The sequence below is a fragment of the Typopeltis vanoorti genome, chromosome 16, assembly GCF_054136105.1.
Source record: "Typopeltis vanoorti isolate ZY-2024b chromosome 16, IOZ_Tvanoo_1.0, whole genome shotgun sequence".
NCBI classification, from domain to species: Eukaryota; Metazoa; Arthropoda; class Arachnida; order Uropygi; family Thelyphonidae; genus Typopeltis; species Typopeltis vanoorti.
In genome coordinates this window covers 96,743,263-96,769,457 of record NC_143564.1, presented here as the reverse complement: position 1 = coordinate 96,769,457, position 26,195 = coordinate 96,743,263, and the positions used below count along the sequence as shown (strand labels likewise).

The window sequence follows — 26,195 nt, the reverse complement described above, 5'->3', positions numbered from 1 at the left end:
TCCATCCAAGTGAAGAACTTTTATGTAGCGCTACCAAGATGTTTTTAAAGCTGGTTTTATGACTGTGAGGTGTAAAGGGAAGAAAAAAATCTGGAACACTCAGAGGAAAACCAATCCCACAACTGTATCTAAATTATATAAATTAAAGATGCCAAGAAATTATCTTTTTGGTTTCATCCTTTATCCAAGTGTAAGCAAACAAGGTTTGCACATGAATTAACTTCACAACTGAGCTTCTTATGTATAGAGGCTTATGGCTTCATATCAATTGCTTAGCATGTATCCCATAATGCAATGTCCATAAGGATCTGGGAAGGGCTGCCCAGACTGGTTTCGACCGTTATTAAGGTCTCATCAGTGGGAGCCTGACCCAGAAGAGATATCAAGGTTAAATTGATGCAGAAGTCATACATTCATATACAAGTACCCAAAATTTATCTCACTTTATTACTAAAATACTCTGGATTATAGATAGAGGTTGAAAGTTTTTTCACTTGTTTATATAATAAATTAAAGATACTAAGAAATTATCTTCTTGGTTCCATCAAATTGATGAAACCTCAATAAAAGTTGAAACCGGTCTGGGTAGTGGCCCTCCCCATAATGTATAGCATTATATTAATACATGTCTGTAAGGATATGTGCCTTGCATTATGGGATACTAAGGATACTGATGTGAAGTCATTTGCCTCTACATACAAGCAGCCCAGTTGTGAAGTTACTTCACATGCAAACTTTGTTTGCTTACACTTGGAAAAAGGATGAAAGCAAGAATATAATTTCCTGGCATCTTTAATTTATAGTATAACCAAGTGAAAAAACTTTCAACATGTATCTAAATTCATGTTGGATATGAGGGGTGGGGGAGAAATGATTGGCATGTAAGTCACATGCTCACTTCCGTGATTTAATGAAATTTTTACACAAGATCTCTTCTTGAACATGCTCACATATGCACTGATATAAATTCTTCAACTCTTTTTCCTCTCATTACAACTAATTTATTTAAATTTTATTACTGTTTATACTATTAATATACATATACATACACAGCGAAACAATATGAACATATTCTGAATGCAGTTAGGTGATGTATTGTTGACATGCTTGACATATTGTGTGTGTTACATGGTTATTAGCTCTCCTGAAGGATAAGTAATTTTTTCATATTTTAGTTGAAAATATTAGGTTAACTTATTGTAGTTTTTATTTTAAATGGGTGTGTGATTGACTGAGTTATTTGGTTTGTAAGTAAACCTTGTATTTTTTTTACTTAAATATGATATTGTTGGTATGGCATTAATGCGTAGTAGAACAATGGTGAATGACCATGTTGTCAGGTGATTTGAATTTGCAGGATTTTGTGCAGTGTAGTGTAGTGTTTGTGAGATGTATAAGTTGTGAAAATTAAAGGATATGCGGAAGGGAATTGAAACTAGAGACAGAAATTGTGTATTAAATATTTCAAAAGTGAGTGCCTATTAGATGATGACGAGAACAGAGCAAATGTTAGCAGAGTGGACAAAATCGACAGTAAGATTGAGAATATCAGAATTAATGTCAAATGTGCAGCCATGGAGGAGAATGAAATGGACATAAATAAAGAAATAGCATTCTTGAATCTTATACTTCACAGGACAAAGTGTGAGATTTGAAAATTGCAGAAAATTCAAGAGATTTCCAGGGCTGAGAAAAGGAAGAAGGGTGCTTGAAGAAGAGGGGTGCTTAAGGGTCAAAGCTATATAACTGAGAGGAGACCTCCACATAGCCTTTAAAGGAATGTGGAAAACTGATCAGGGCTTCTGATCTATTGGGATAATGTTCAATCCTCACCTTCTCGTGGTGGACCCTGTTAGGTATCTACCTGGATACTGAACGAACGAACATGGGCTGACAATTTGGGATTTAGCAGACCAAATTGTATTCTTATTGGCTTAAACCAAAATAAAAAATCATGACAGAATTTCAGCTAGCTGGGCAATCGCCCGGTTAAACAAGCACCCCGTTGTTTTCAGCAGGGAACCAGGGTAAACAGCAAAAAAGTCAGCTACTGAAACAAATCCTAAAACCCACCCCCCAATTCAACATCACCAGAGTTCAAGATCGGTACTATCAAGATAAGAAGCTTGAATGGCAAAGAATGGAGCTAGCTGAGGAACTGGATAAGAACCAGATCGACATAATAGGGGGGACCAAAACAAAAAAGACAAAAACTGGTGATATCTTTCTGAGCAATAAATACAAAATGTTATATTCAGGCAATGACAATCAAGGAAAAGAAGGAGTAGCCATAGTATTCAACACTAAATACGAGGCTAATCTTCTTGAATGGCAGGCAGTCTCAAGTAGAGTGATGTGGGCAAAACGAGAATGGGAAACTGGATAATGAGACTTATTTGTGCCTATGGTCGCACAGAAGGCTCTATTAAAATAGAAGTGGAGGGAATTTTTTGATGCTTTAGAGAAAGAAACTGACACAATGAAAAAGGAAAAGTTGGTCCTTGTTGGGTATCTAAATAGCAGAGTAAGAAATGATTGTCAGACATACAAAAATATATTGGAAAAAACTGAAGAAAAGAGCAAAGCTAATAATAATGGCAATTACCTGTTAGATTTCTGCTCAAGATATGGACTGGTTATTACTAATACAATGTTACACCAGGAAAATGTGCACAAATTCACATGGAGAGAAGAGGCAAGGAATAAGAAAAGTCTTATTGACTATGTTATTGTTGATTGCGATGTTTTCTCCCTGGTCCCAGAGTGTACAGAGGATTTGAAATTGGAAGTGATCAGCATTTAGTCTTAAGCAAGATAAAACTGAATTTCAGAAAAGAAGAACATATAAGAAAGTTTTAAAGCAAATAAAAGTTGAGCAGCTCACAGATGTGAACTGTAAAATGAAATATACAAACATTATTCAAGAAAAATGAAAGAATTTGAGAAGAGGAACCAAACCTTGGAGATTCAGTGGCAAGCCCTGAAGAAAACACTGATTCATTTAGCCAGAGAGAGAGGCATGTGGTGAGGTTGTCTGTAAGGATAGAAAAATTAGAACTGAATGGTGGACACAGGAAGTTAAAGAGGCAGTGAAAGAAAAGAAGAAAGCATATAAAAAGTTCGTTCCTGGAAAATAAGTCAGCTTGTGCTCTTAGAGAATACAGAGACAAATGTAAGAAACACTGTGTAAAACTAGCTAAACAAATGTCATGGGAGGACTTTGGTAGGAACATAGAAAATAAATATAAGGTGGCAAGATATTCTGGAGGTTGTTGAAGAAGCTCAGAAATGGAGGAAAGAGTGCTGTAAAAGGAGTTAGAGATGATAAAGGTGACATGAAAACAGGAGAAAAGATATCCTTGAAGTATGGAGTAATTGCTTCAAAAAATTGTCAAATGAAACAAGCAGTGATGACAGCACAGTGGTAAAAAACACTGACCAGGCATGCAGTCAGAAATATATATCCATTCTTGAAGTAGAAAAAAGCCATCAAAAGCCTGAAATGTGGAAAGGCAGCAGGAGTAGATGATATTCGACCAGAAATGCTCAAGTATGGAGGTATAAAAGTAGTGGCTGCACTGCATAGTTTAGAATAGACAGAGGGATGAATTCCAGATGATTGGAGCAGAGCTCTCATAGTACCCATATATGAAAAGGGAAATAAAACTGAATGTGAGAATTACAGAGATATTTCTCTACTGAGTGTTCTTGGTAAGATTTATGCCAGTATACTTTAGAAATGGTTGAGAAGGATTGTGGAAGAGACGCTTGGTGAAGAACAAGCTGGATTCAGGTCAAATAGAGGCTGTCAGGATCAGATTTTCACTGTACAACAAACAGTTGAGAAATCATGGGAATATAACAAAGATCTGTATTTAAGTTTTGTAGATCTGGAGAAGGCATATGACATGGTGCCAAGAGATCAGCTATTCGACACACTACAGCTATGTGGTGTCAATTAGGCATTATATCAAGCAATACTTAGTCTTTATTTGAGTTGTAAGTCAGCAGTTAGAATTGAAGGAAGTATAGGAAGGTGGTTTAATGTTAAATCCGGTGTCAGACAAGGATATACATTATCCCCTCTGTTATTCATTATCTACATGGATCATATTATGAAGGAAAGTGGTATTAAACCTGATATAAAAATTGGAGATGATAATTTCAGCTTTTTGCTTTATGCGGATGATGTTATACTTCTAAATAAATCCACTACATCTGCAAGATTCCCTGACTAAAGTGAATAACTGTTGCAATAGATATGGTATAAAGGCCAGCATTAAAAAGACAAGGACAATAAAAATAGGCAGAAACATTGAAAATATCAACAGCATTGTGAATGGAGAACATATAGAACAAGTAAAACATTTCATATACTTAGGAACGATTTTTAGTTAAGATAGTAAATTAAATATGGAAATAGAGAACAGAATCAACAAAGCTGGTATGGCAGGAAGTCAACTCAATAAATTTATATCGAATAAGAGAGAAATTAGCCAAAACACTAAATTAGGTTTATACAAGACAGTATTCAAGCCTATTTTAACTTATAGATCTGAGAGCTAGGTCTGAAGTAAAACACTTGACCAAAGACTAGAGACAGCAGATATGAGAGTATTGAGAAAGATTAGGGGCATGAGCAGATGGCAACAATGGCAACATCAGATTAAAAAGCGAGGATGTTAGGAAAGAACTTGACACTGTCAGCATCCAGGAATGATTTAACAGAGCTAATCTCAGATGCTCTGGTCGTTTAAACGGAATGGGAGAAGAAAGATTAGCAAAACAAGTGTTCTCTGCCCAGTTGGCAGGAAAAAGATCCAAAGGAAGACCAAGATATAAGTGGATTGATACAGTAAAAAGTTCCTTAGAAGATAGAAATTTAAGATCTGATAATGTTGGAGTCTTGACAGGTAACAGACTGGTTTGGAGGAAAATTGTAGATAAGAAGTTAGAAATTATGTAATTTTTCATGTAGTACTATCATATCCTGTATATCCCTTGAGCGTATATATCAGGAATTTGATGATGATGAGAAAAGGAAGAAGAAGCAGGTAGTCTGAAGTAATAATAAAGACTGAGTGAATAAACGAGAAAAACAAGTTAAGGGGATATATTATCTACAGAGACTCAATGATCAGGGGAGGAGTACTTAATGAAAGTGTAACAAAATCATATTTCCATGGTGTAAAAAAAAATTCACGATATTAGTCACACCATCTCGATGCAAAAAGGGTAAGGTGAAAGAAATGATTATCTTGGTTGGCACAAATGATTTGAGAGGTGAGAAGTCTTCTATGAGGGAGGATGTAAAGGAGTTGTTAGAAGAAGGAAAACTGAAGAGCAAGAAGGTGAAGAATGTAAGTCTCCTGCTATGCTATGATAGAGGTGAACTGTGGAGGAGGGTTGTTGATAGCATATGAATCAATATGTAGGATTTGTAGATCTGTGGTCTATGTTCCACAGATGATCTGGAAGACATGCATTGGCAAATTAGTGTAATGAGCACAGGTCGAGTGATTATTATGGTGTACTTCAACTATGGAGATATAGACTGGAAGGAAGAAACATCACATGGTAGGAAAGAAATGGAATTTATACACCTACTGAGAGATAATTACTTGAGACAGCATGTGATGGAGGGGACTAGTGGTGTGAGAGTATTGACCTGATCACAGAATCAGAAAAGCTATACATAACCAAGGTGGCCACATTGCCTCCAATTGGCAAAAGTGATCATGCAATCTTGACTTGGGAGATTGTAAAACATGAGGAATATTTTGTCAAGAAAAGATATATGTGAACTTGTATATGGAACTACAAGGCAGGTGATTGTAACAAACTTTAGAAGAAGCTTAAATTTGTGCCATGACATAAAACAGAGCAAAGAAAGGATGGTAGTAGTGCATAGGAGATAATTAAGAGTCATCTAGAGGAAGCAATATTAAATTGTATAACTAAGCTAAGGAGGGTTAATCAGGTAGGAGTTAGAAGGATGAGTAATATCATTTAGAATGAGCTGCATTCTAAATGATATTACGAGGAAAATGCTGTGAAAGGTATATAAGGAGAAAGATGCCCAGCAAACTCATGAATAGTACAAGGCTTAGGCAAGAAAGGTGACCAGCATGACAAAGAAGACAAAATTAGATTATGAGAAGAATCTTGCTGAGCAGGACAAAGGAAATCCCAAAGAGTTCTTTCCTTATTTGGCATGTAAGAGGAAGAATGACTATGGAAGATTAACCTTAATGATGATGGTCATGAGGTGACAGAAACAGATAAAATAGTTGCGTTACTGAGTGACCATTTTGCAAGGGTATATCATCTAAGTGAGGTTACTGCTAACATATGTGACAGACACTAATGTGGGAACAAAGGTGGATGAACTGGAGGTTCTTAAGATATTGCAGAATCTCAATGTAAATACAGCTTGGATAAGATGGTATATCAGCATGGGTTTGGCGAGAATATGCAAGGGAACTAGCAATGTTTCTGACTAGTTTCTTCAAATCTTAGTTCTGGTAGAATTCCAAGAGAGTGGAAAGAGGGCAAAATAATTCCCTTGCATAAGGGAGGTTCTAAGACTGCAATAGCCAATTATAGACCAATCAGTTTCTCAAGCATGGTGTTTTAGTACTAGAAAAGATTGGTGAAAAGAGAATTCAAAATTGGGTGGATAAAAATATGATATTGTATAAGGGACAACATGGCTTTGTGAAGGGTTGGTCATGCCTTAGTAATTTACTAACTTTTTATAATAGAGTAAAAGCTTGGTTGGATAAAGGAAATGGCTACATGATGATTCTGCTGGATTTTGCAAATGAATTTGACAGAATACTACAAGGAACTATCTTATGCAAATGAGAACAAATGGTTTTGGATATGACACTGGTTAAGTGGATAAGAGGATGGCTGCTGTACAGATATCAAAAAGTGGTATGTGGAGGGGCCGAATCAAAGTAAAAACAGGTAACTAGTTGGTGTGCTGCAAGGTTCAGTGTTGGAACCACTACTGTTTATTTTGTAGATAAATTATATAGGAAATAACCTGAAAGGAAATATTCAGTTGTTTGCTGATGATGCAAAATTAGACAGAGTAATAGTTAATCAAGGCAATGTGGAAGCTTGCAGGACAATTTAAATAGGATGTCAGTATGGGCAAAAGATAATAGATGTCAGTTTAATGCAGAGAAAGTTAAGTTATGCATTTTGGGATATATAGATTACAAGCTGTGTGCCACATTGATGGAACTGTACTCTAGGAAACAGATGAAGCTAGAGATTTAGGGATGGTGGTAGACAGAGAATTAATGTTTAGAGAACCATAAGATTTAGAGCCCATAAGATTACTTGGCTGTTGGAGAACAACTAACAAGTAGAGATAAAGAAGTTGTTATTCCTCTTTATAAGGCCTTGATACATGTATATTTGGATTACTTTACTCTGTTCTGGTCTCCTGGGTTTCTTGGGGATGAGGAAGCAGTGGGGAATATTCAGAAGCGAGGCAACCGTGACAGTGAGTGGTCTGTGGAATATTCTCTGTGAGGATAGGTTGAGGATGTGTAGATTGCAAGTTGGTTGAAAGGAGAAAAAGAGGAGATATAATAGAAACATTTAAGTTGCTTAAAGGGTTTTATAGGACTGATGTAGGGAAAATGTTTCAGCACTTATCTAGATGGGCCAAAACAAGAGGTCATCCATTGGAAGTTGAATAAAGGTGTGGTTAGTAGGGGTGTAAGGACCAGATATTTTACTTGGAGAGTTGTGAATGAGTGGAATAGGTTGCTAGAGCATTGTAAGTGCTTTGTCTGTTAATGGGTTTAAGGAGATGTGTGGATTAAGGAGATGTGTGGAACATTGTGTGGATAGTTTGGGTCTCCTGTGATGAGTCTTTTGGACTTCATGGAAGTGCCCCGTACAATAATAATCATCATAATAATAATATTCTGTTTGGCTAATTACTGGTATTAATCATCTTAATTGCATATGCAATTAGTTAAGATGAGCAGAACTATGAGCAGAAGAACACATATTGTGGCTCTAGAGAAAGATAGACTCTCTGAGTGTGCAAGTGGTCAGCAATTCAATGTTGTGTAAAGGAAGGTTTCAAATTTCAAAGGCAAGGATGGAATATGGAGTTTATATATACAATTGATATAGATATCTTGAAGACAGGGAAAATTATGAATTTTGGTGATGGTGGACAAGGATTTGAAATTTAGAAGTCACATTAATTTGTGAGGCATCACAACAGAATATGACAATGAGAACACTAACATGTAATAGTAAAGGAATTATGGATCCACTGTACAATGACTTGATCAGGCTATATATGAATTACTGTGTCCAGATTTGCTCACCTGGTTTTCAAGAGGGGATGCAAATATACTGGAAAGAATCCATAAACAATTAAGAAAGAAAATGGTATCAGATTTCTGGACTGTTAGATATGACATCAAAGGGATGCTATATACAGAGCCTGGTGGATAGCAGTAAAAAGGGTGACATGGCTGAAACATGTACATTGGTAAGGAGTGTTACTAGATTAATGTGGAAAAGATTTTCCACAGCATGAAGGAAGACAAGGATGGAACAAAAAACTATATGGAAGCTGTATAATGAGGGTGTGGGCAGGATCATGAGGAGTGATTAATTCTTTAAAGGTATCTGTGTCATAATAAAGGATGATACACATCTAGACACAAGAATATATGAAACTTCATTTCTGACAGACATTTCAAGCTGAGACTAACAGATCATCTTCAGTGTTAAGCCAGTTCAAACATGGCAGACACTAATACCCGATTTTTTTTTTTTTTTTCTTTTAATATGAGAAATCTGGTTTAGTACAGTCATGGGAGTGACACTGATCATAGAATATTTTAGTCAGGAACTACACTTCCATGGATAGTGCTACAAATTCAAATCCTTATTCAAGAAGAGTGCTGAAGCCTTACTATACTGCCCGAATTTAAACAGAATGACTGCTTTTCCATGCCAGAAATCTGGAAGTCTCATTCTTATGCAACTAAAATCCTCCCCCCCCACCATTCATATATCATTTTACTATATCTCTCTTACATCTTGTGTTCCTTATACCTTATTATACCACACTACTCATATCTTTTTTTTTTTTTAAATCCATTTTTAGTGTTTTGCCTTGCTTGAACTGGCTTAACATTGAAGATGATCCATTAGTCTAAAATCTGTCAAAAATATAAAGTTTTATTTTATATTCTCGGGTCTATGTGTGTACAGGATCCATGGAGAGTGGTTAGTAAGTGGAATGCACTGCCTGAGGAGCACAGAAATAGTAAATATGTTTCAGGCATATATCAATGAGTTGTGTGTGTGTGTAACAGCGGAACCTTTCCACAATAAGTCTTGAGGTCTGATAATGATAATAATTTGCCAGCACTAGGAGATGAACTTCTTTGGCCCAGTGTGATATCACCATCCTACTTATTGGAGGCATGAAATGGCTTGAAGAAGGTCCATGTTTGATTTCTAGAATATTGTTTCTGGGATTATATAAAAAAAAAAAGAAAAAATGCAGATAGCTCATCCATGGTGCTAACATACTATAGGTTTATACCCTTTAACGGTAAAAGCCATGAAAAATAAATAAATAAAAGTTATTTACTAATTATTTTTTTATAACTAGTTATTTTCTTCATGTCTCCTATAAGGTCCGTGCTTGGGCAACTCATAAGTGCTGGTGAGTGTATTCCCGTAAGCTCTCTGGTCAAATTTCATATGAAACTTTCATAGTTTCTGCATTCTGCTTTGAAATAATGCTGGATTTAATATCCACTTGATTTATATAAATAAAAGTTATCTTTCTTTTTATATCACCTTTATCATAGCTGGCTGCTTTTTTAGAATTAAACAAATTTCCAGATTACAAGAATTACAAAAGCAGTATGTTATCTATGTATTTTTGTAATGCTGACTCCATCCTTCTTACATTGAAATACATTTTTTTTTTCTTTATTAATCTGCTATCTCTGCTAATTAGTGATATCAGATTATCTTATATATATTATTATTATTACCTGACACCTCCAGGGAGTCCAAAGACTCATCAAGCGAGGGTACCAACTCTATAACTCTGTCTCCACCAACAACAATGAACCGCAACTACCATCATCATCTACATCAACACCATCTACTGCCCACCACTACTAGAATTTTCATAGACAATCACAAACATCCATGCCCGTGGCAGGATTTGAACCCGCAGCCTTTTGGCTGGAGAGTGGAAACGCTAACCACTCGGCCAACCAGGGCATGGAAAGTAGACAAGGATTTTGAGTAGAATGGGGGATGAAGGTCCTCATGCCAGAGAGGATAATTTCAATGACTCATTCGAAGCAGATGTCAAAGTTGAATGAGCTGAAGCAATAGTCAGATCATGGAAAGTAGTACAAGTTCCACAGGCCACCCCATTTGGCACTTTCTTTTGTAGTGTTAGAGGTTGCGAGGTTGGGAAAGTGGTTTGAGAAAGGGTATTCTGTGAAAGAAAAGACTAGCACAAAATTGTGGTCTGAGTTGCTGAGTGGAGAGGTGACCTCTATGGGGTATCTGTAAGGAGAACTAGTTAAAACTAGTTATAAATATTGGGAGAGTAAAGATTCACATAGGTAGATGAGCAGCAGCCTAATACAGATTTGCATTAGGCTACTGCTTATGGCAAAGATTTCTGCCTCTCAACGACTACAATTCCATTTAGAACTGTGGATGCTGACATTGCCTAGGAAAATGACCTCACTATTTTGATGGCTGGATTGCAGATGGTTGAGTTTCATGGAGAGGAATATGAAAAGGTCTGAGTAGTTATCAGAGTTTGGAGAATGTAAATGTAGCAGATAAATATTACTAAATGAGGCAAGGAAATCTCAAGCCAGAGAAGGTTGAAAGCAGAGTATTCTAAATTAGACACTCTCTGGCATGCAATGTCTGATCTCACAAAGCCAGAGGTGTTACCCTTGTTGCGAAAGGAATTGCGAAGTGTGTAATTTGGACATTGGAGGTTGGATATTAGTGGATGTAGATGCTATTTGGGCCAAATGGACTGGTTTGGATGAATGACTGTAAGTGATGGTGAATGTAATTTCTGCTGGTGTTAAAGTCACAGATGTTAGTAAAGTGGATGTGAAAGTGGGTTTTTATTGAGGAGATTCTGGCATGGTTTGTATGTTGTGATTGGCTGTGTCCTGGTTTGAGTTAGTCTATGAAAGAGATTCCTTTTTGTCAGAGGGTCACTGTCATTGTTTGTAAGATTCATTATTAGTTCATTCGTGGTTGGATGGAAGGACAGTGGGGACATGCAGGGAGAGGAGACAGATTCTTGTACATGACATCTATACAGAGAGCAACCAATCTCTTAGCCATAATATGGTCTTGAAAATGCTTCCCGCATACCGCTACTCAGATTCCCTCTCTAGACACAACCTGCCAGAGTATGTAGAAGTGGGATTATGAACTTTTTGATCAGGAAGCCTCATTACTCACTATTGGCAAGTTTGGGCCCATGCACTAACTCATAGATGGCCTGTGGCACCACCATTTTAACTGATGCATCCTAGAAAAGGAGATGGTTATGGGTCTCACAGTATGTTTAGTGACCTTGAAGAGTATCACTAACATTGTACAGAGAAGAGAGAGAGAGAGAAATAGGGGAGGAAACAGCACAGTTAAGTCCCAAATCAGTAGTCATCCTCATTCATCCTAATAATTGGTTGCACTACAAGAAGGTGAAGATTGGACACTGGATCAGAAGCTCTGGTCAGTTCTTTGCATCTCTCCTCCCCCCTTCATTCTGTGAAGACAGCCACTCTGTCATCCATATGATCTATCTGCCCCATTCTGATCCTTATGATCTATCTGCCCCAGAACAAAATTATTATTCTACTTGTGGTAGTTCTGACAGGTTCTTATGAACATAAAGCAAATCTAACAGTAAATCAGATTAAGTGAATGTGTGATAATGCTCTTTTGCAAATCTTGACACTGACTTCAACAGCTGCTAACATTAGACCAATCAGTTAGAGACAAGGATAAATGTCACAGCCAAATTACCTTCAATCATTATTAAGAAAGAAATAATTTGTAATGAAAGAACTGATTTTGCTTAAATCAATTATCAAACAGCATTATTTACCTTTGAATAATGGGTAACAAAATATTATGAAGACATTCTGGTTGATGGTTATAATACGAAAGCATCTTGAGAATGGATCTGCAAAGTTTCAATTTCAATTCTTTTTTGTCGTGAATGAAAAGATGGTCTTTCTGGTGAATTGGCATTTCTTGTTCATCTATTGTACTAGTTTGGGTCATAAAAAGGATAGATAAAGTACAGTCATGTGCTGTGTATGCCTATCAAAAATTAGAAAATTGAGATTAAAATGGCATTCTAATTTTTCATTGCATGGCAATAGCATAATACAGAAAGTTTCACCATAGCAAATTCATAGTAATTCACAGTAACCACAGGAATAGTGAATTTCCTTAATACTGATATGACCTTAATTGAGACTCACTGATAGTATAATATGGTGACAGCTGATTGTAAATTTAAGCTGGGTACTAAATTATTTTATATGTAGTAATTAGCAGAAATCCACAAACATTTATTCAGTATACTGAAAATATCACATTATCAAATATTAAAAGTCAATGTCTTAGAGATGAAATTGAAAACTTCACTTCTGAGACAATTCTCTGTTTGCAGTTTCTGATAGTCTGTACTGCATCAAAATATTTTGCATATGTGTGTACATGGGGGAAGAAAAGCATATAACTATGCATCCCCCCCATATGCCTAACTAAATATAATAAACTGAGTAGGTTATTATCTTGTGAGGAAAAATTGTAGCATTCTCAAGGATTTATTCCAATTTCTATTCTGGCCTGAAACATTTTTTATGAATGCACACTATTACTATTATAAATAAACAAATATCATAGATTTGGGCAACAGTGATCAGGGAAAAAAAGGAGAAGCTTATTTAACACTAAATAAGAAGATATAGTTTTTGACTGGCATAAAATCTCAAATAGAGTAATGTGGAAAGTTGCAAAATAGGAAACTAGATAATGAGAATTTTTTGTACTCATGGTGCCACAGATGGTTCTAGCAGGAAAGAAGTACAAGATTTTATGAGTGAACAAGGGAGATGAGAAGTTGATATAATGAAAGGTTGAAGATTTTAAGAAAAGAGGAAATGAATACAGAAATATTTTGGGAAAATCTGAAAAAAACGTCAAAGAAAGAAACACTTGCTACTTAACAATTTGTCTATGTGGGGCAGGTGGTTAAGGAGAGAATAAATTTCTCCAGTTGACTTACACCAAATCCATTTAAGTGTAGTTCCGTCCCTCAAATAAATCCCACACATTTACAAAATGAATTACTTCCTCTCAACACAACTCTGTAAGCATCCAATCATAATCCTCACTTGCCATTTGAACTCATTACCATCATATCAGGGCAACATGTTGACTACTTTTCCTACCATACTATTATCTTTTACTCTTCTTGGCAACCTTCTGATATCCATCCTTACATTCTGTTTGTTGCCACCATCCCAATCATTTGTGCCTACTACCACTACCAACTTTTTTGCAACAGTACTTTAATCACTACACAATCCATACACTGGAAAGCAAACGTCTAATAATTGAATACACATATACTTGAGGAAAAGTTAAGAAAATTTATGGAAGTGAAATTGAGGAAAGAACAAGCAGGTTCAGTCAAACCTAATCAAGATCAGATTATTATTTTAAGAAAACAGTTTAGAAATCATGGGAATAGAACAAGTATCTGTATTTAAGTTTTTTTTTTAAAATCTGAAAAGGCACGTGAAAAGGTCCTAAGAGAAAAACTGTTCAAAACCTCTACAATTCGATGGTGTAAATGAGGCATTATACAGAGCAATATAGAGCCTACTTGTTTGAAAGTAAGCTGTTTAGAATTGAAAGAGATACTGAAAGGCAGTTTGTTGTACAATCAGGCATATGACAAGGGTTGGTTGGTTGGTTTATAGTTTATTTGGCACAAAAACTACAAAGGTCACACTGTGCCATACTAAAGGTTACAACATTAGCATTTACAGAAAATTGTAAACAATATGTCTCTACAAGAATCTAGTTTCACAAAGCAGCATCTCTAGGTAAACAGAACTGCTGCAGAGGGCACAGCAACACACAAGGTCAGAGGTTATTACAGTAGTGCAAAAATTGTTAACAATATAAGTTAATACATAATATATGAAACACTAAGCCATGGAATGCAGCATCTACATATATGTAAAATTATAATAGATGCCTTTATAGCACTACAAAAATAGGCAAAAAGGGATTATTATACAATATGCATGGATGAAAATTAAATTTAGCAATGTGGTATAAAAAGAATTTAGCAATACATATAAACAGAATTACTAGAAAGTCCACAAATAGGTAAGCTGTCCTACAGCACTACATGATTATTCAAAAAATAAAGTAGTAAATAAGATGCATACACAAAATGTATGCTAAGTAATGCGGTATCTACATATAAACAAAAGTACTGCAAAGATTTCAGCAGTACATAAATAGATAATTATAGGTTAACATATGTGTATACAAAACAAGTCAAGGAAAGCAGTGTCTACATCTAGTAAGATTACAACAAACATTATTATACTAATACTTAAAGAGTCAGAAAGGAATTATTATACCGCATTGATGTATAAAATTTAAGTTTAGCATTATGGTATTTACATATTAACAAAATTACAGCAGGGGGTGATACAAATATACAGGATCAAGGCCTATGGTAATACATAATTGGTCAGGTTTAACCTAATGAATAATATGTATGTATAAAGGTTAAGTTAAGCAAAAAAGTATTTACATATAAACAAATTTATGGTCAAATGTGTTTTTACAAATTAATTCTTTCTAAAAAATTAAAAACATAATGCAATTTGCCTGAGTCTGCTAGCATTTCCCTAAGTATTGAAATTTGCCCTGAGAATGAAATTTTCATTCCTCTCTCGTGTAAATTTTTGACAATCTACCAGAATATGATGAATAGTGAGATGTGTGTTGCATTTTTCACATATGGGAGGGTCATCAGCTCTCAGTAAATGAGAATGTGTAAGGTGACTGTGACCTATGCAGAGCCTAGCAAGGACAACCTCATCCCTTCTCTTTGTACGTTGACTAGAATGCCAGTGTTTAATTTCAGGTTTAATGTTATATAATTTGCTGATACTTCTTGCCATGTTAACTCCCACTGAGCAATTAGCTTTGATCTTATAAGTTGTCTGTAGCCTGTATATGGAACTGTCAAACAGTATGTGGAGAAGGTATGAGCTGATTTAGTAGCTGCATCTGCAGCCTCATTTCCTTTGATTCCGATGTGCCTGGAAATCCAGCAGAACTGAACATCGAAATTAAGGATTTTCATTTTGTGAAGCAGGTGTAGCACCTCATAAATTACTGGATGTGGATTATACATAGGAGAGGTGATAGCCTGTAAAGAGCTCAATGAGTCTGTATAAATTATACACTTTTGGTAGCAGTTTTCTTTTATATGCACAAGTGCAAGCTGAATGGCATGTAACTCTGGTGTATAATTACTACAGTCTGGTGGGATCTGATTTGAGATAATAATGTCAGGAAACACAGCAGCACAGCCAACAGAGGTGTTAGTTCTTGAACCATCAATACAGATGGGTAAGAAATCAGCATCTGCTGCTCTGTGTGTGCATTAAACAATTGCAGGTAAATGGATGATGGAGTATAAGATTTCTGTAGCTGACAAAGTGAGAGGTTGTAGGATGGTGTGCAAACCTGCCATGGAGGAATGCTGTTATGTTTAGTGTAGCTAATGTTATCAACATTAATACTAACAGCTTGCACAGTTTCTTTAATACGCATACCAAAAGGACGTATAGCAGTTTGATGTGTGTGATATTGAGCTTCCCAATGCAGAGAGAAGATACTATTCCATGTAGGATGATCTGAGAGAGATTTTATTTTTAGGGCATGATTAAGAGACAACTGTTTCCATCGAAGTGATAGAGCTGGTTCATTTGCTTCAACATAAAGACTCTGAGTGTGTGACGTGTGAAAGGCACCAGTAGCTATCTGTATACCCTGATGATGGATGGAATCAAAACCATTGCAGGTTACTCTGTGTTGAAGAACCATAGGCTTGAGACCCATAATCCAGCTTTGAACGTATAAGTGCACGATAAAGATGGAGCAATGAAGCTCAATCAGCACCCCACTCAGTAGAGGATAGAGTGCGAAAAAGGTTCAACGCTCTCTTGCACTTTTCTCTTAGTTGACGAATGTGTGCTAGAAATGCAAGTTTATTGTCAAAGATCAGTCCCAAGAATTTGGCTTCTGTAGCTACTGGAATAGTGCATCCCATTCTTAATTCCGGATCTGGGTGATGAGTGCATTTTCGACAGGAGTGTAAACAGACACGTTTTTCTGTTGAAAACCTAAACTCATTATTAAGAGCCCACAGAGAGACATGATCAATTGCTTGCTGAAGTTGTTTTTCAATTACCGTCATGTTACGTGAGTGACAGTAAATTGTGAAGTCATCAACATATAGAGCATTGTCTACAGTGGGAGGAAGCTGTTCAATGATTGAGTTAATTTTAATAGCAAAAAGGGTTACACTTAAGACAGAGCCTTGGGGAACACCTTGTTCTTGATGATATTGTCGAGATAGCGTACTTACCACTCTGACTTGGAAAGTTCACCTGGACAGAAAGTTTTTAATAAATATAGGGAGGTGTCCTTTGAGACCTAGGTTATAGAGGTCTTTTAATATGCCATATTTCCAGGCTGTGTCATAGGCTTTTTCCATGTCAAAAAAAACTGAGACAAGATGTTCTGACTTCAGAAATGCATCTCTTATACAAGTTTCTAACCAAACTAAATGGTCTAAAGTTGATCAATGTCTATGGAAACCACATTGTGTATTGGAGAGAAGACTGTTGCTTTCTAAATACCAGAGAAGTCATGCATTAACCATTTTCTCTAGTATCTTACAAAGACAGTTGGTCAGAGCAATGGATTGATAATTATTTGCTTGTGTTGGATCTTTTCCTGGTTTTGGGATAGCAATGACAATTGACTTATGCCAAGAATTTGGAAACTCTTCCTCTGCAAGTATTCTATTGTATAATAAGAGAAGAAGATCCATAGAAGATGATGGTAGATGTTTTATCATTTCATAATGGGTCATCAGGTCCTACTGCACTAGGGTGAGATTGTAGGATTTAGTTCCTCCTTGAAAAATGGCTGATTATATGGCTGAAGAATGTTGGTAGAAAAATTAAGCCTTTGTTTCTCTTGCTGCTTTTTCAGTATTAAAAATTCCAGAGAATAAGAAGCTGTTGCTGAGATTTTAGCAAACGTTTCTCCCAAAGTATCTGCAATAGCTTTGCAGATACTTTGGGAGAACACTTCCATTATAGTCTAAGGTGGACAAACAGTGTGTACTATATCTGCCTTTCATGTTACGGATTTTACCCATACAATTTTTGGACTGATCATTTGATTAATTGATGTAGTAAATTGGATCCATGATTGTTTTTGACTCTGACGTCTTACATAATGTGCTTTGGCTCAAGCACGCTTGAAAGTTATTAAATTTGATGTGGTGGGGTATCTACAAAACATGCTCCATGCTGTGTTGATCTTTTTTGGCTGCCTGACATTCTGGGTTCCACCAAGGCTTTGGATAGACTGGAAATTGGGATGGAGATTGTTGCTGCTTGGACAATGCATTCTGTTATATATTTTACAGCTTCATTAATAGGTGTTTGATTGATGGCATCAGCATTAAATTTTGCAAGATGAGAGAAAGTGTTCCAGTCAGCCTGGTCCATTTTCCATATAGGTATCCATGTGGGTGAACATGGTTCCTATGAAGACATTGTATAAAGAACAGGAAAGTGATCACTTCCATATATGTTCTCTTCAATGTCCCACACGAGCAATGGAAGAATGGAGGGGAAACAGATTGTAAGATCAATTGCAGAATATGAGTGGCATATGGAAGAAAGTATTGAGTTTATTATTTAGAAGGGAAAGGTTATTATTATCAAGAATTTTTTCAATGATTCGACCTTGTCTATTAGTGTTGGCACTACCCCATAAAGTATTGTGACCGTTAAAGTCACCCATCAAAAGTATGGGTTCAGGCAGTTGAGAGATAAGATTATCAAGATCAATTTCATTTAAATCAGCATTTGGTGGTAAATAAATTGAACATACTGTAATAAGAAATCCCACAGAGAAGCGAATCGCTACTGCTTCCAAAGAATTATTAAGTTGCACCTGATGGACAGGAATATGACTGCTGCCCACTAGGATAGCTACTCCTCCATGAGCAGGACCATCTGCAGTTCTATCCTTACATACAACAGTGAAATTTCTAAAGGTACGGTCCTCATTGGGTCTTAAGTTTCTTAAGTCTGTAGACAGAAACAGAAAGGTTTGTGTTTCTGCAACAACATCTTGATATCGTCAATATTCTGGTGGATCCCACGGCAGTTCCATTGTAAAAATTTTCCTATTGTCTTGATTTTATTGACTTGTCTGGTTTTTGAGAGGTTGAGGGCTTACCTTTGTCACATTTATATTTATCCACTGTTTTAGGGAAGTATGGATGGCCAGTATCCATCTCTTCCTCTGGTAGAGTGTTCAAAACATCAAATGTGTTAGGGTCGGTTGGTATGTTTAGTTTGCTTTCAGTGGGTATCGAGGTATCCATTTTTTCTGTGCGAGTGTCTGGTGGTTTATCTTTGAGTGAAGTCAAAGACTCCACCATAATTTTTTTTGACAGGTGAGTTTCAATCAAAAACTCACCTGTCAAAAAATGTCAACAATTTTTGAAGTTGTCTCTGGAGTAAGGCTATAGGTCTTGTGATTAATGTGCTCAACAGAGAAGCACTTGCGATCGAAAAGTTCAGGTATGGTGAAATTATCAAATGGTGGAATAGACATACATGTTTGAGTTGCTGTTGGCACTTTTTTAATTATTACTTTTCAGCAAAAGAGGATCGTAGAAATGTAATGGTGGCCAGCTTTCTTTTTGCATCCTGACATGTTATGTTTTGTTCTGTTTTAATTTTTCCATTTCTGACATGCACGAGAGTATGCTGGATGATCTCCCTGACAGTTGACACATTTAGCTTTTTTTTCCACAGCAAGATTTATTATCATGTTCTTTACTACCACATCGGGCACAGATAGTAGAACCACAACAGGCAGTTTGGGCATGTCCATATCTTTGGCATTTAAAGCATCTCAGCGGGTTAGAGATGTACATTCTAACAGGACAGCTGAGATACCCTGCTTTTACAGATGTCGGAGGCTTAAGTGTATCAAAAGTAAGGATGATGTTCTTGGTTGAGACCAGGCAACCATCCCTGCATATCAGGATGCGCCTCACACCCATCACTCCTTGATCTTTAAGCTCTGAACATATCTCCTCATCAGGAACATCAAGGAGATCCCATTCTGATATCACTCCTCTACTGAAATTGAGTGTTCTGTGAGGTGTTACTGCAATTTGTATTCCACCCATTGTCGTTGCTCTCAGTAGTTTCTCGGAATGTTGTTTGCACATTGTTTCCACTAGGATATCACCAGAACGCAATTTCTTGACAGTTTTGGGAGGTCCTGCCAGTCCTTTTAAACCTTTTTGGATAAAGAAGGGTGACATTTTCCCAACTGGAATTTCACCTGTTGCATGAATGATTAAAAAGTTTGGTACATTTATGTTAGTATCCAATATCTTTTGTTTTTTACTTCTGCTGTCTATATTATCAGTACTTGGTTGGGACTTTATTAGGGTCCCTGAAACATTTGAGGATGAAGAATTCATATTTAAGGAATTTTTAATGTGGCACCAGAGCTCCCCACCCACCATGGAGCCACACATGGATGCCCACTACCCAGCAAGCAAAGACTGCGCTCAGGAGTGGAATGCCAGGGCTACCCTGAATGCTATACCAGCACTGCAGCAGGTCTGGGATCCTGAACCCGGACCATGGGATGAGAGACTTACTGCAACACCATTGACCCTTGCAGGCAAGTCCACTAGCCGATTGATCCTGGCTGGGCCATCCAGGACCACCTGTCTTGCCGAAGCAGGAGCCAAAGTAGTACCCCTCCAGGCGCCCCCACCTGGAGGGGTATGACAAGGGTGTAACACCATCTGCACTCATATTCATCAACTAGATCATATTATGATTGATTGATTTTGAGTTTCATGGTACAAGCACTACTCAAGTCATACTGTGCCAGTAATGATCTAAGGTCATTTGATAAATAAACAAGTGCAAAATGGTGTAAAGAAAAAACATAAAATCAACTTTAAAAGGGGTAAAAAATATATATAAGCAGATATATGTGAAAAGAGTGAAAAAAATGGATACAAAAAATAATTGTTAAAAATCATATCAAACAGATAAAAACCAATTAGGTAATAAAACACTATATACAAAAAAAATTCATTAAATAAAAATACCAAATGTAATATATATATGATTTATCTTCAGTAAAACATTATTTATTTCCTAAAAATTTAAGAACAAAAGAAATATATGGTGAGTATGACAAAATTTTCATGAGTATATGGGGGTCAGAGAGATTATGATTTGACTAAAATAATGACTACCCTGGTTGGTGACACAAGGTCAATTAAAATATGACTGATGGTTTGTCTGGTATGACAGCACTCTCTCTCTCTCTCTCTCTCTCTCTCACACACACACACACACACACACACACACACAGAGGGCTTGGACGTGCCTGAAATTGCTCCTGCTTTTACTTTGATTTGTGTGGTATCTAACAGAATAACTGGATGTATCTGGTATCGATAGCTTGTACAGTGATCTATCTAACAGTGAGTAATTTACTCTACAGTTTCACAGTTCTAAGCGCTTATGAGTGAATTTTATTCTATCTTTACGGACTGAATACTGCTGTTCTGACTGTATCTATCGTTCAGCTACCTTCTAAACAAAGACCCGTGCATAATAGGATTAGCTGCTACCCTCCCAACTGCTACCACTGGAAACCTAATTCAATGGAAGAGTCAGTTCTAGGAACAAGCAGGAAAACTGTAAGTACATTTTTCTTGAACTTTGTACATTAGAAAAGTTAGCAGTTCAATAGGAGGATATAATACTACAACTTTAGTAATATTAAAATGGTGGCATGGGAGGAATTAGAATTTGAAAAAGCCCTACATTTGCTGCGTAACGTAATTAAAGTAAGTGGCAATTTAAGGAACGATTTAAAAAAGGACATACTAATGGCAGTGAGTGAATTAACAAAGGTTTTCAATAAAATAAAAAACGAAACTAAAGTATCAACAGAACTACAGACTGCTACAAGCAACCAGGAACAGGCTAACTCGGCTCAGCCTACTCAGCTATACTCGCATGCCTTTAAAAACAACTCTAAAAACAAAGATGAATCTGAAAATAACCCATGCTATAAACTCATAGTGAAACCGATAGCTCAATTAAACAGCGAGGAAACTAAAAATATCATCAAAGAAAAAAATCGACCCAAGGAAAATCAAAATTGGAATCACAAAAATGAAAAGTATCAATAACAGAGGAGTCTTAATTGAATCGAAAGTAAAGACCGACATAGATTTGCTACATAACGAAGGAATGTAAAGACACATCAGTAGCAAATTCCAATAGGAAATATCTTCCAAGACTAATTATATATGACATTCCCAGTGAAATTGATACCAACAATGCAATTGACTCAATCCGCATGCAGAATGAAGAACTCTTCAGTACCGATGCAAAGCTGATACAAAAATACATCATGACAAATAAAAAAACGAACAAGAGAAACTTAATTATTGAAGTCGATCCAACGGTGAGGACCAAATTGCTAAAAATCAGTGTCAAAATGTTGTGGAGAATTTGCCATTGTGCAGACTACGTAAGCATTCTGAGGAGCTTTAACTACAATAAATTCCACCATCACACACAAGACTGCAGGGGGAAAACCACCTGTTCCATTCTGCTCAGAAGAACATAAGTTTAGAGAGTGCCCACAAAATAAGTCCGAGATGAATTGCGTAAACTGCCAAAACCAAAAACGATTGCAAACACACGGTGTTAAGCAAAGACTGCCTGATATATAACTACTACAAACAGCTCAAAATTCAAAACATAGATTATGGAAAGCAATAATAAAGCTGGTAGAAAAAGCACTACTTCCCTGGCATGCCTTCAAATAAATCTACAATGCTCTATCAAGGCTGTCAATAACTTAACAGAAATCATAGATAGAAAAGATATAGGACAGGCATTAATACAAGAACCCTACAACATCAACAACAAAATATGCAGCTTTCCAAGTAATTATAAAATATTTTCCAAAGGATTAGAAAGAAAGAGAGCTGCAAAACTCGTGGTAAACCCTGAAGTTGAGGCAATATTAATTACCCAGCACAGCAACGAGGACTCGGTACTTAATGAAATTATGTACAGAGGAATTAAAACTTTTGCTGCAAGTATGTATCTCAACTATCATACAGGCATAAAACACGACTTAGAAAAATTGAGCAACATCGCAGAGTTTACCACCAACCACGGCCTAATACTTGGAATAGATAGCAATGCCCATTCGGTACTATGGTTTAATGAAAACACAAACAATAGAGGGAAAAATTTGGAAGAGTACATAGCATCAAACTCCCTACACATACTAAATGACGACTGTAACACTCCATCATTTGAAAATAGCAGAGGAAGCAGCTTTGTTGACCTAACAATGGCAAACAATGCTATTTTACCCCACATTTCTGAATGGAAATACGAAGAAGAGGAAAGCTGTTCTGACCATCGCATAATATGTTTCATCATTAGTAACAAAAATTTAAATGGAATAGACAACAAAAACCACCGCATTGACATCAAATACTTCACCAATAAAACAAATCTAGAGAAATTTATAAAAGCATTAAAAAAAAGAATTTTCACGCTTAATCTCAGAACATCACCTTGATGCGAACAGCGAAAAACAGCTCAGCATAGACAAAAACCTAGCCATCTGCGTCAGCACAAACCAATATAGATTTCCTTGCTTCTGCACTTTCATCAGGTCTAAAAAAATTCAGCGATCAAACACTCAGAACAACCAAGAAGCTAAACATCGATGGAAGAAAATCAGTACCATGATGGAACAACGAACTAACAGTCCTAAGAAAACATGCCAATGCACTCAGACGACTATACCAAAGAACATACAATAACCAAGATTTAAGAAAGAGCAGAAGACAAAACTACTATAAAGCCAAATACAACTATCAGTCCAAAATTACAAACACGGAAATAGAATCATGAAAAAAAAAATTTTGTACATTTCAACCGTATCGAATCCTTGGAATTGCATATATAAATTAGCAGCAAACAAGAACAAGACAACACCTATACTATCAACTATCAAGAAAACAGATGGTACCTACACTAAAAACTTAGCAGAAACTGCAGCTATTATGATAGAGAAGTTTATTCCCGATGACGATGAATCAACAGATGAAGAAATCCACAAAACTTGCAGACAAAGAATGGAAATAGATATAGACTTTCCTGATGACATCTCATTTGCAACTAATGAAATCGAGTCAATATTAAGATCAATGGATCCAAGAAAAATTCCTGGAGAAGATGGAATAAGCAGCGACATACTCATAACGGAGTTTCTCGAATTCCCCGAATTCATAACAACAGTTTACAACAAATGCCTAAAAAGAGGACAATTTCCTTCAATATGGAAACACTCAAAAATTATACCTAATCAGTAAAAGAAACATCCGACGAAATTAACAAATACAAACCAATCAGCCTCATAAACGTTGCCGGTAAGGTACTAGAAAAACTTCTAATAAACCGAATAATGCACCACGTCTACTCAAGAAACTTATTGAGCAGCAATCAATACTCATTCAGACCTCAGTCCAGAACAGTAGACGCAATTATGGAAGTGAAAGAGTTCACGTAACACAGTCTACAGCAAAAAAAACAGATGTACTACCGATCTCACTCGATGTACAAGGAGCCTTCGACGCTGCATGGTGGCCAGCCATAATTAATCAATTAATAGATTTAAAATGCCTTAAAAACTTACTCTACCTTATAAAAAATTATTTTTCAGACAGAAGAGCAACTATGACACTAAAAACCACAATTGTAACAAAAAAAGTCAAACAAGGCTGTCCACAAGGCTCTTGCTGTGGGCCAGGTTTCTGGACCATCCAGTACGACTTGCTTGACATTTTTCAATAAAAGTCATAGCCTTCGCTGATGATGCGATGATAATGATTTGGGGCCACGACAGATTGCAGTTAAAAGTAACGGCCAACGAAAAACTCTTTAAAATTGCAGAGTGGGCACGCAAGAAGAAAGTAACCTTCAATAGCACCAAGTCTAAAGTGCTCCACATCTCAATGAAAAAAATCAAAACAACCTGTAACAGTCTTCCTAAACGGAGAAGTTCATTCTCGAGGTAGCCAGTGAGCTAAAATACCTAGCAGTAACAACAGACGAAAAATTCACCTTCAATAAGCACATCTCATATGTTGCTGAAAAAAGCTTACAAATAGTAAACCTCCTAGCTAAATCGGCAAGGATTAAGTGGCGATTAGGCCAACTAGCGCTGAAAACGATATATATACCAGTGCTATACTACCACTGATATCTTATGCTGCATCTGCCTGGAAACATACACTAAAATCAAAGATAAACCGACAAAAACTAAACAGAGTTCAACGCCTTATAGCCATATGTATAATTCAAGGATACAGAACAATATCTTTCGAGGCAGCTTCCGTTATTGCAGCTCTAACACCGATCTGCCTGAAAATACAAGAATTATCTCCTACATATGAAGTCACTTCCGGAAGATCTATCGAAAGTTACAACATCGATCCAAATAGCTACGAACGTCCGCTTCACTACAGTAAGTGGCCTCACCCAGCAAAGAAAACAAATATTAAGGAGAAGGAAAGCTCTGAAAGTGACAAATTCGAATATACACTGACAGAAGCAAAACCAAAAGGAACGTCAGTTGTTCTTTCACTGCATACAACAGACGGTCCATCATACAAGAACACTGCTTTAGACTGCATCTTCTCTGTTCCAACAACCAAGCAGAACAACTTGCTATACTTCAGTCACTTACATATCTCCAGGAATTAGAACTTAACACCTCTCATCAAAAGACAGCAACAATTTACAGTAATAGTAGAAGCACTATAAACAGCATAAAAAACCAGAACAACCATATTGCATTAATAAGACAGACAAGAAATTTGGTTCGAAATCTCACTCTAGAAGGATAGGAAATCAAGTTCTGCTGTGTGAAAGCTCATATTGGAATAGCAGGAAATGTGAGAGCGGTTCAATTGGCTAGAAGCAGCTAGAAACGAACGGCTAGAAACAAGTTATCAGAAATTCTCGAAATCTGCTATAAAAACACTTGCAGAAGAGAAAAGCCTAGACATGTGGAAAAAAGAATGGAAAACATCAAAAAACGGATCAGCAACAAAATAATTCTTTCCTAGCATCAGAAGCAGACTCCGGTTGAAAAAACACGCCATTTCTCCAGGTTTAACCACGCTACTAACGGGACACGGAAAACTAAGATACTATCTACACAGATTCCATATCCTGGAATCACTATCATGCATCTGCAGTCCACACCATCAACAGACTGTTGACCACATACTCTACGACTGTCAGCTATTGGACGCCATCCAGATACCCCTAATACTACACGTCATTACTACTGGAGACAAGTGGCCAGTGTCTAACATAAACACTGATATTATGTGAATTATACTATATAGCGTTAATATATGTATATAAAAATATAAATGTAAATATGAAAATTAATACAAAAATATAAATAGAAATGTTATTCAGTACTTCTAAGCTACATGTAATACTGTAGCTGGAGCATGTAGGAATAAATTACCTCCTGGTAGGGAGGTAATTTATTCCTACATGCTCCATTGCATTTTCTTCCCTTACTATTGGGAGGAAAATGCAAAAAAAAAAAAAAAAAAAAAAAAAAACAGGCAAGTCACTCTCAATCAATACAAAAGAGTGTGTGTGATGACCATGACC

At 36.5% G+C, this 26,195-nt stretch overlaps 1 protein-coding gene across 1 annotated transcript in view; it reads right to left on the bottom strand.

The window, feature by feature from the left end:
- Window positions 1-26,195, bottom strand: part of LOC150098204 (uncharacterized) — a 264,871-nt gene that overhangs the window by 113,826 nt on the left and 124,850 nt on the right. The window contains exon 9 of the mRNA XM_090406279.1: window positions 12,167-12,384. Within this exon, the coding sequence (XP_090262405.1) occupies window positions 12,167-12,384 (218 nt within the window). The remainder of the gene's footprint in view (window positions 1-12,166; window positions 12,385-26,195) is intronic.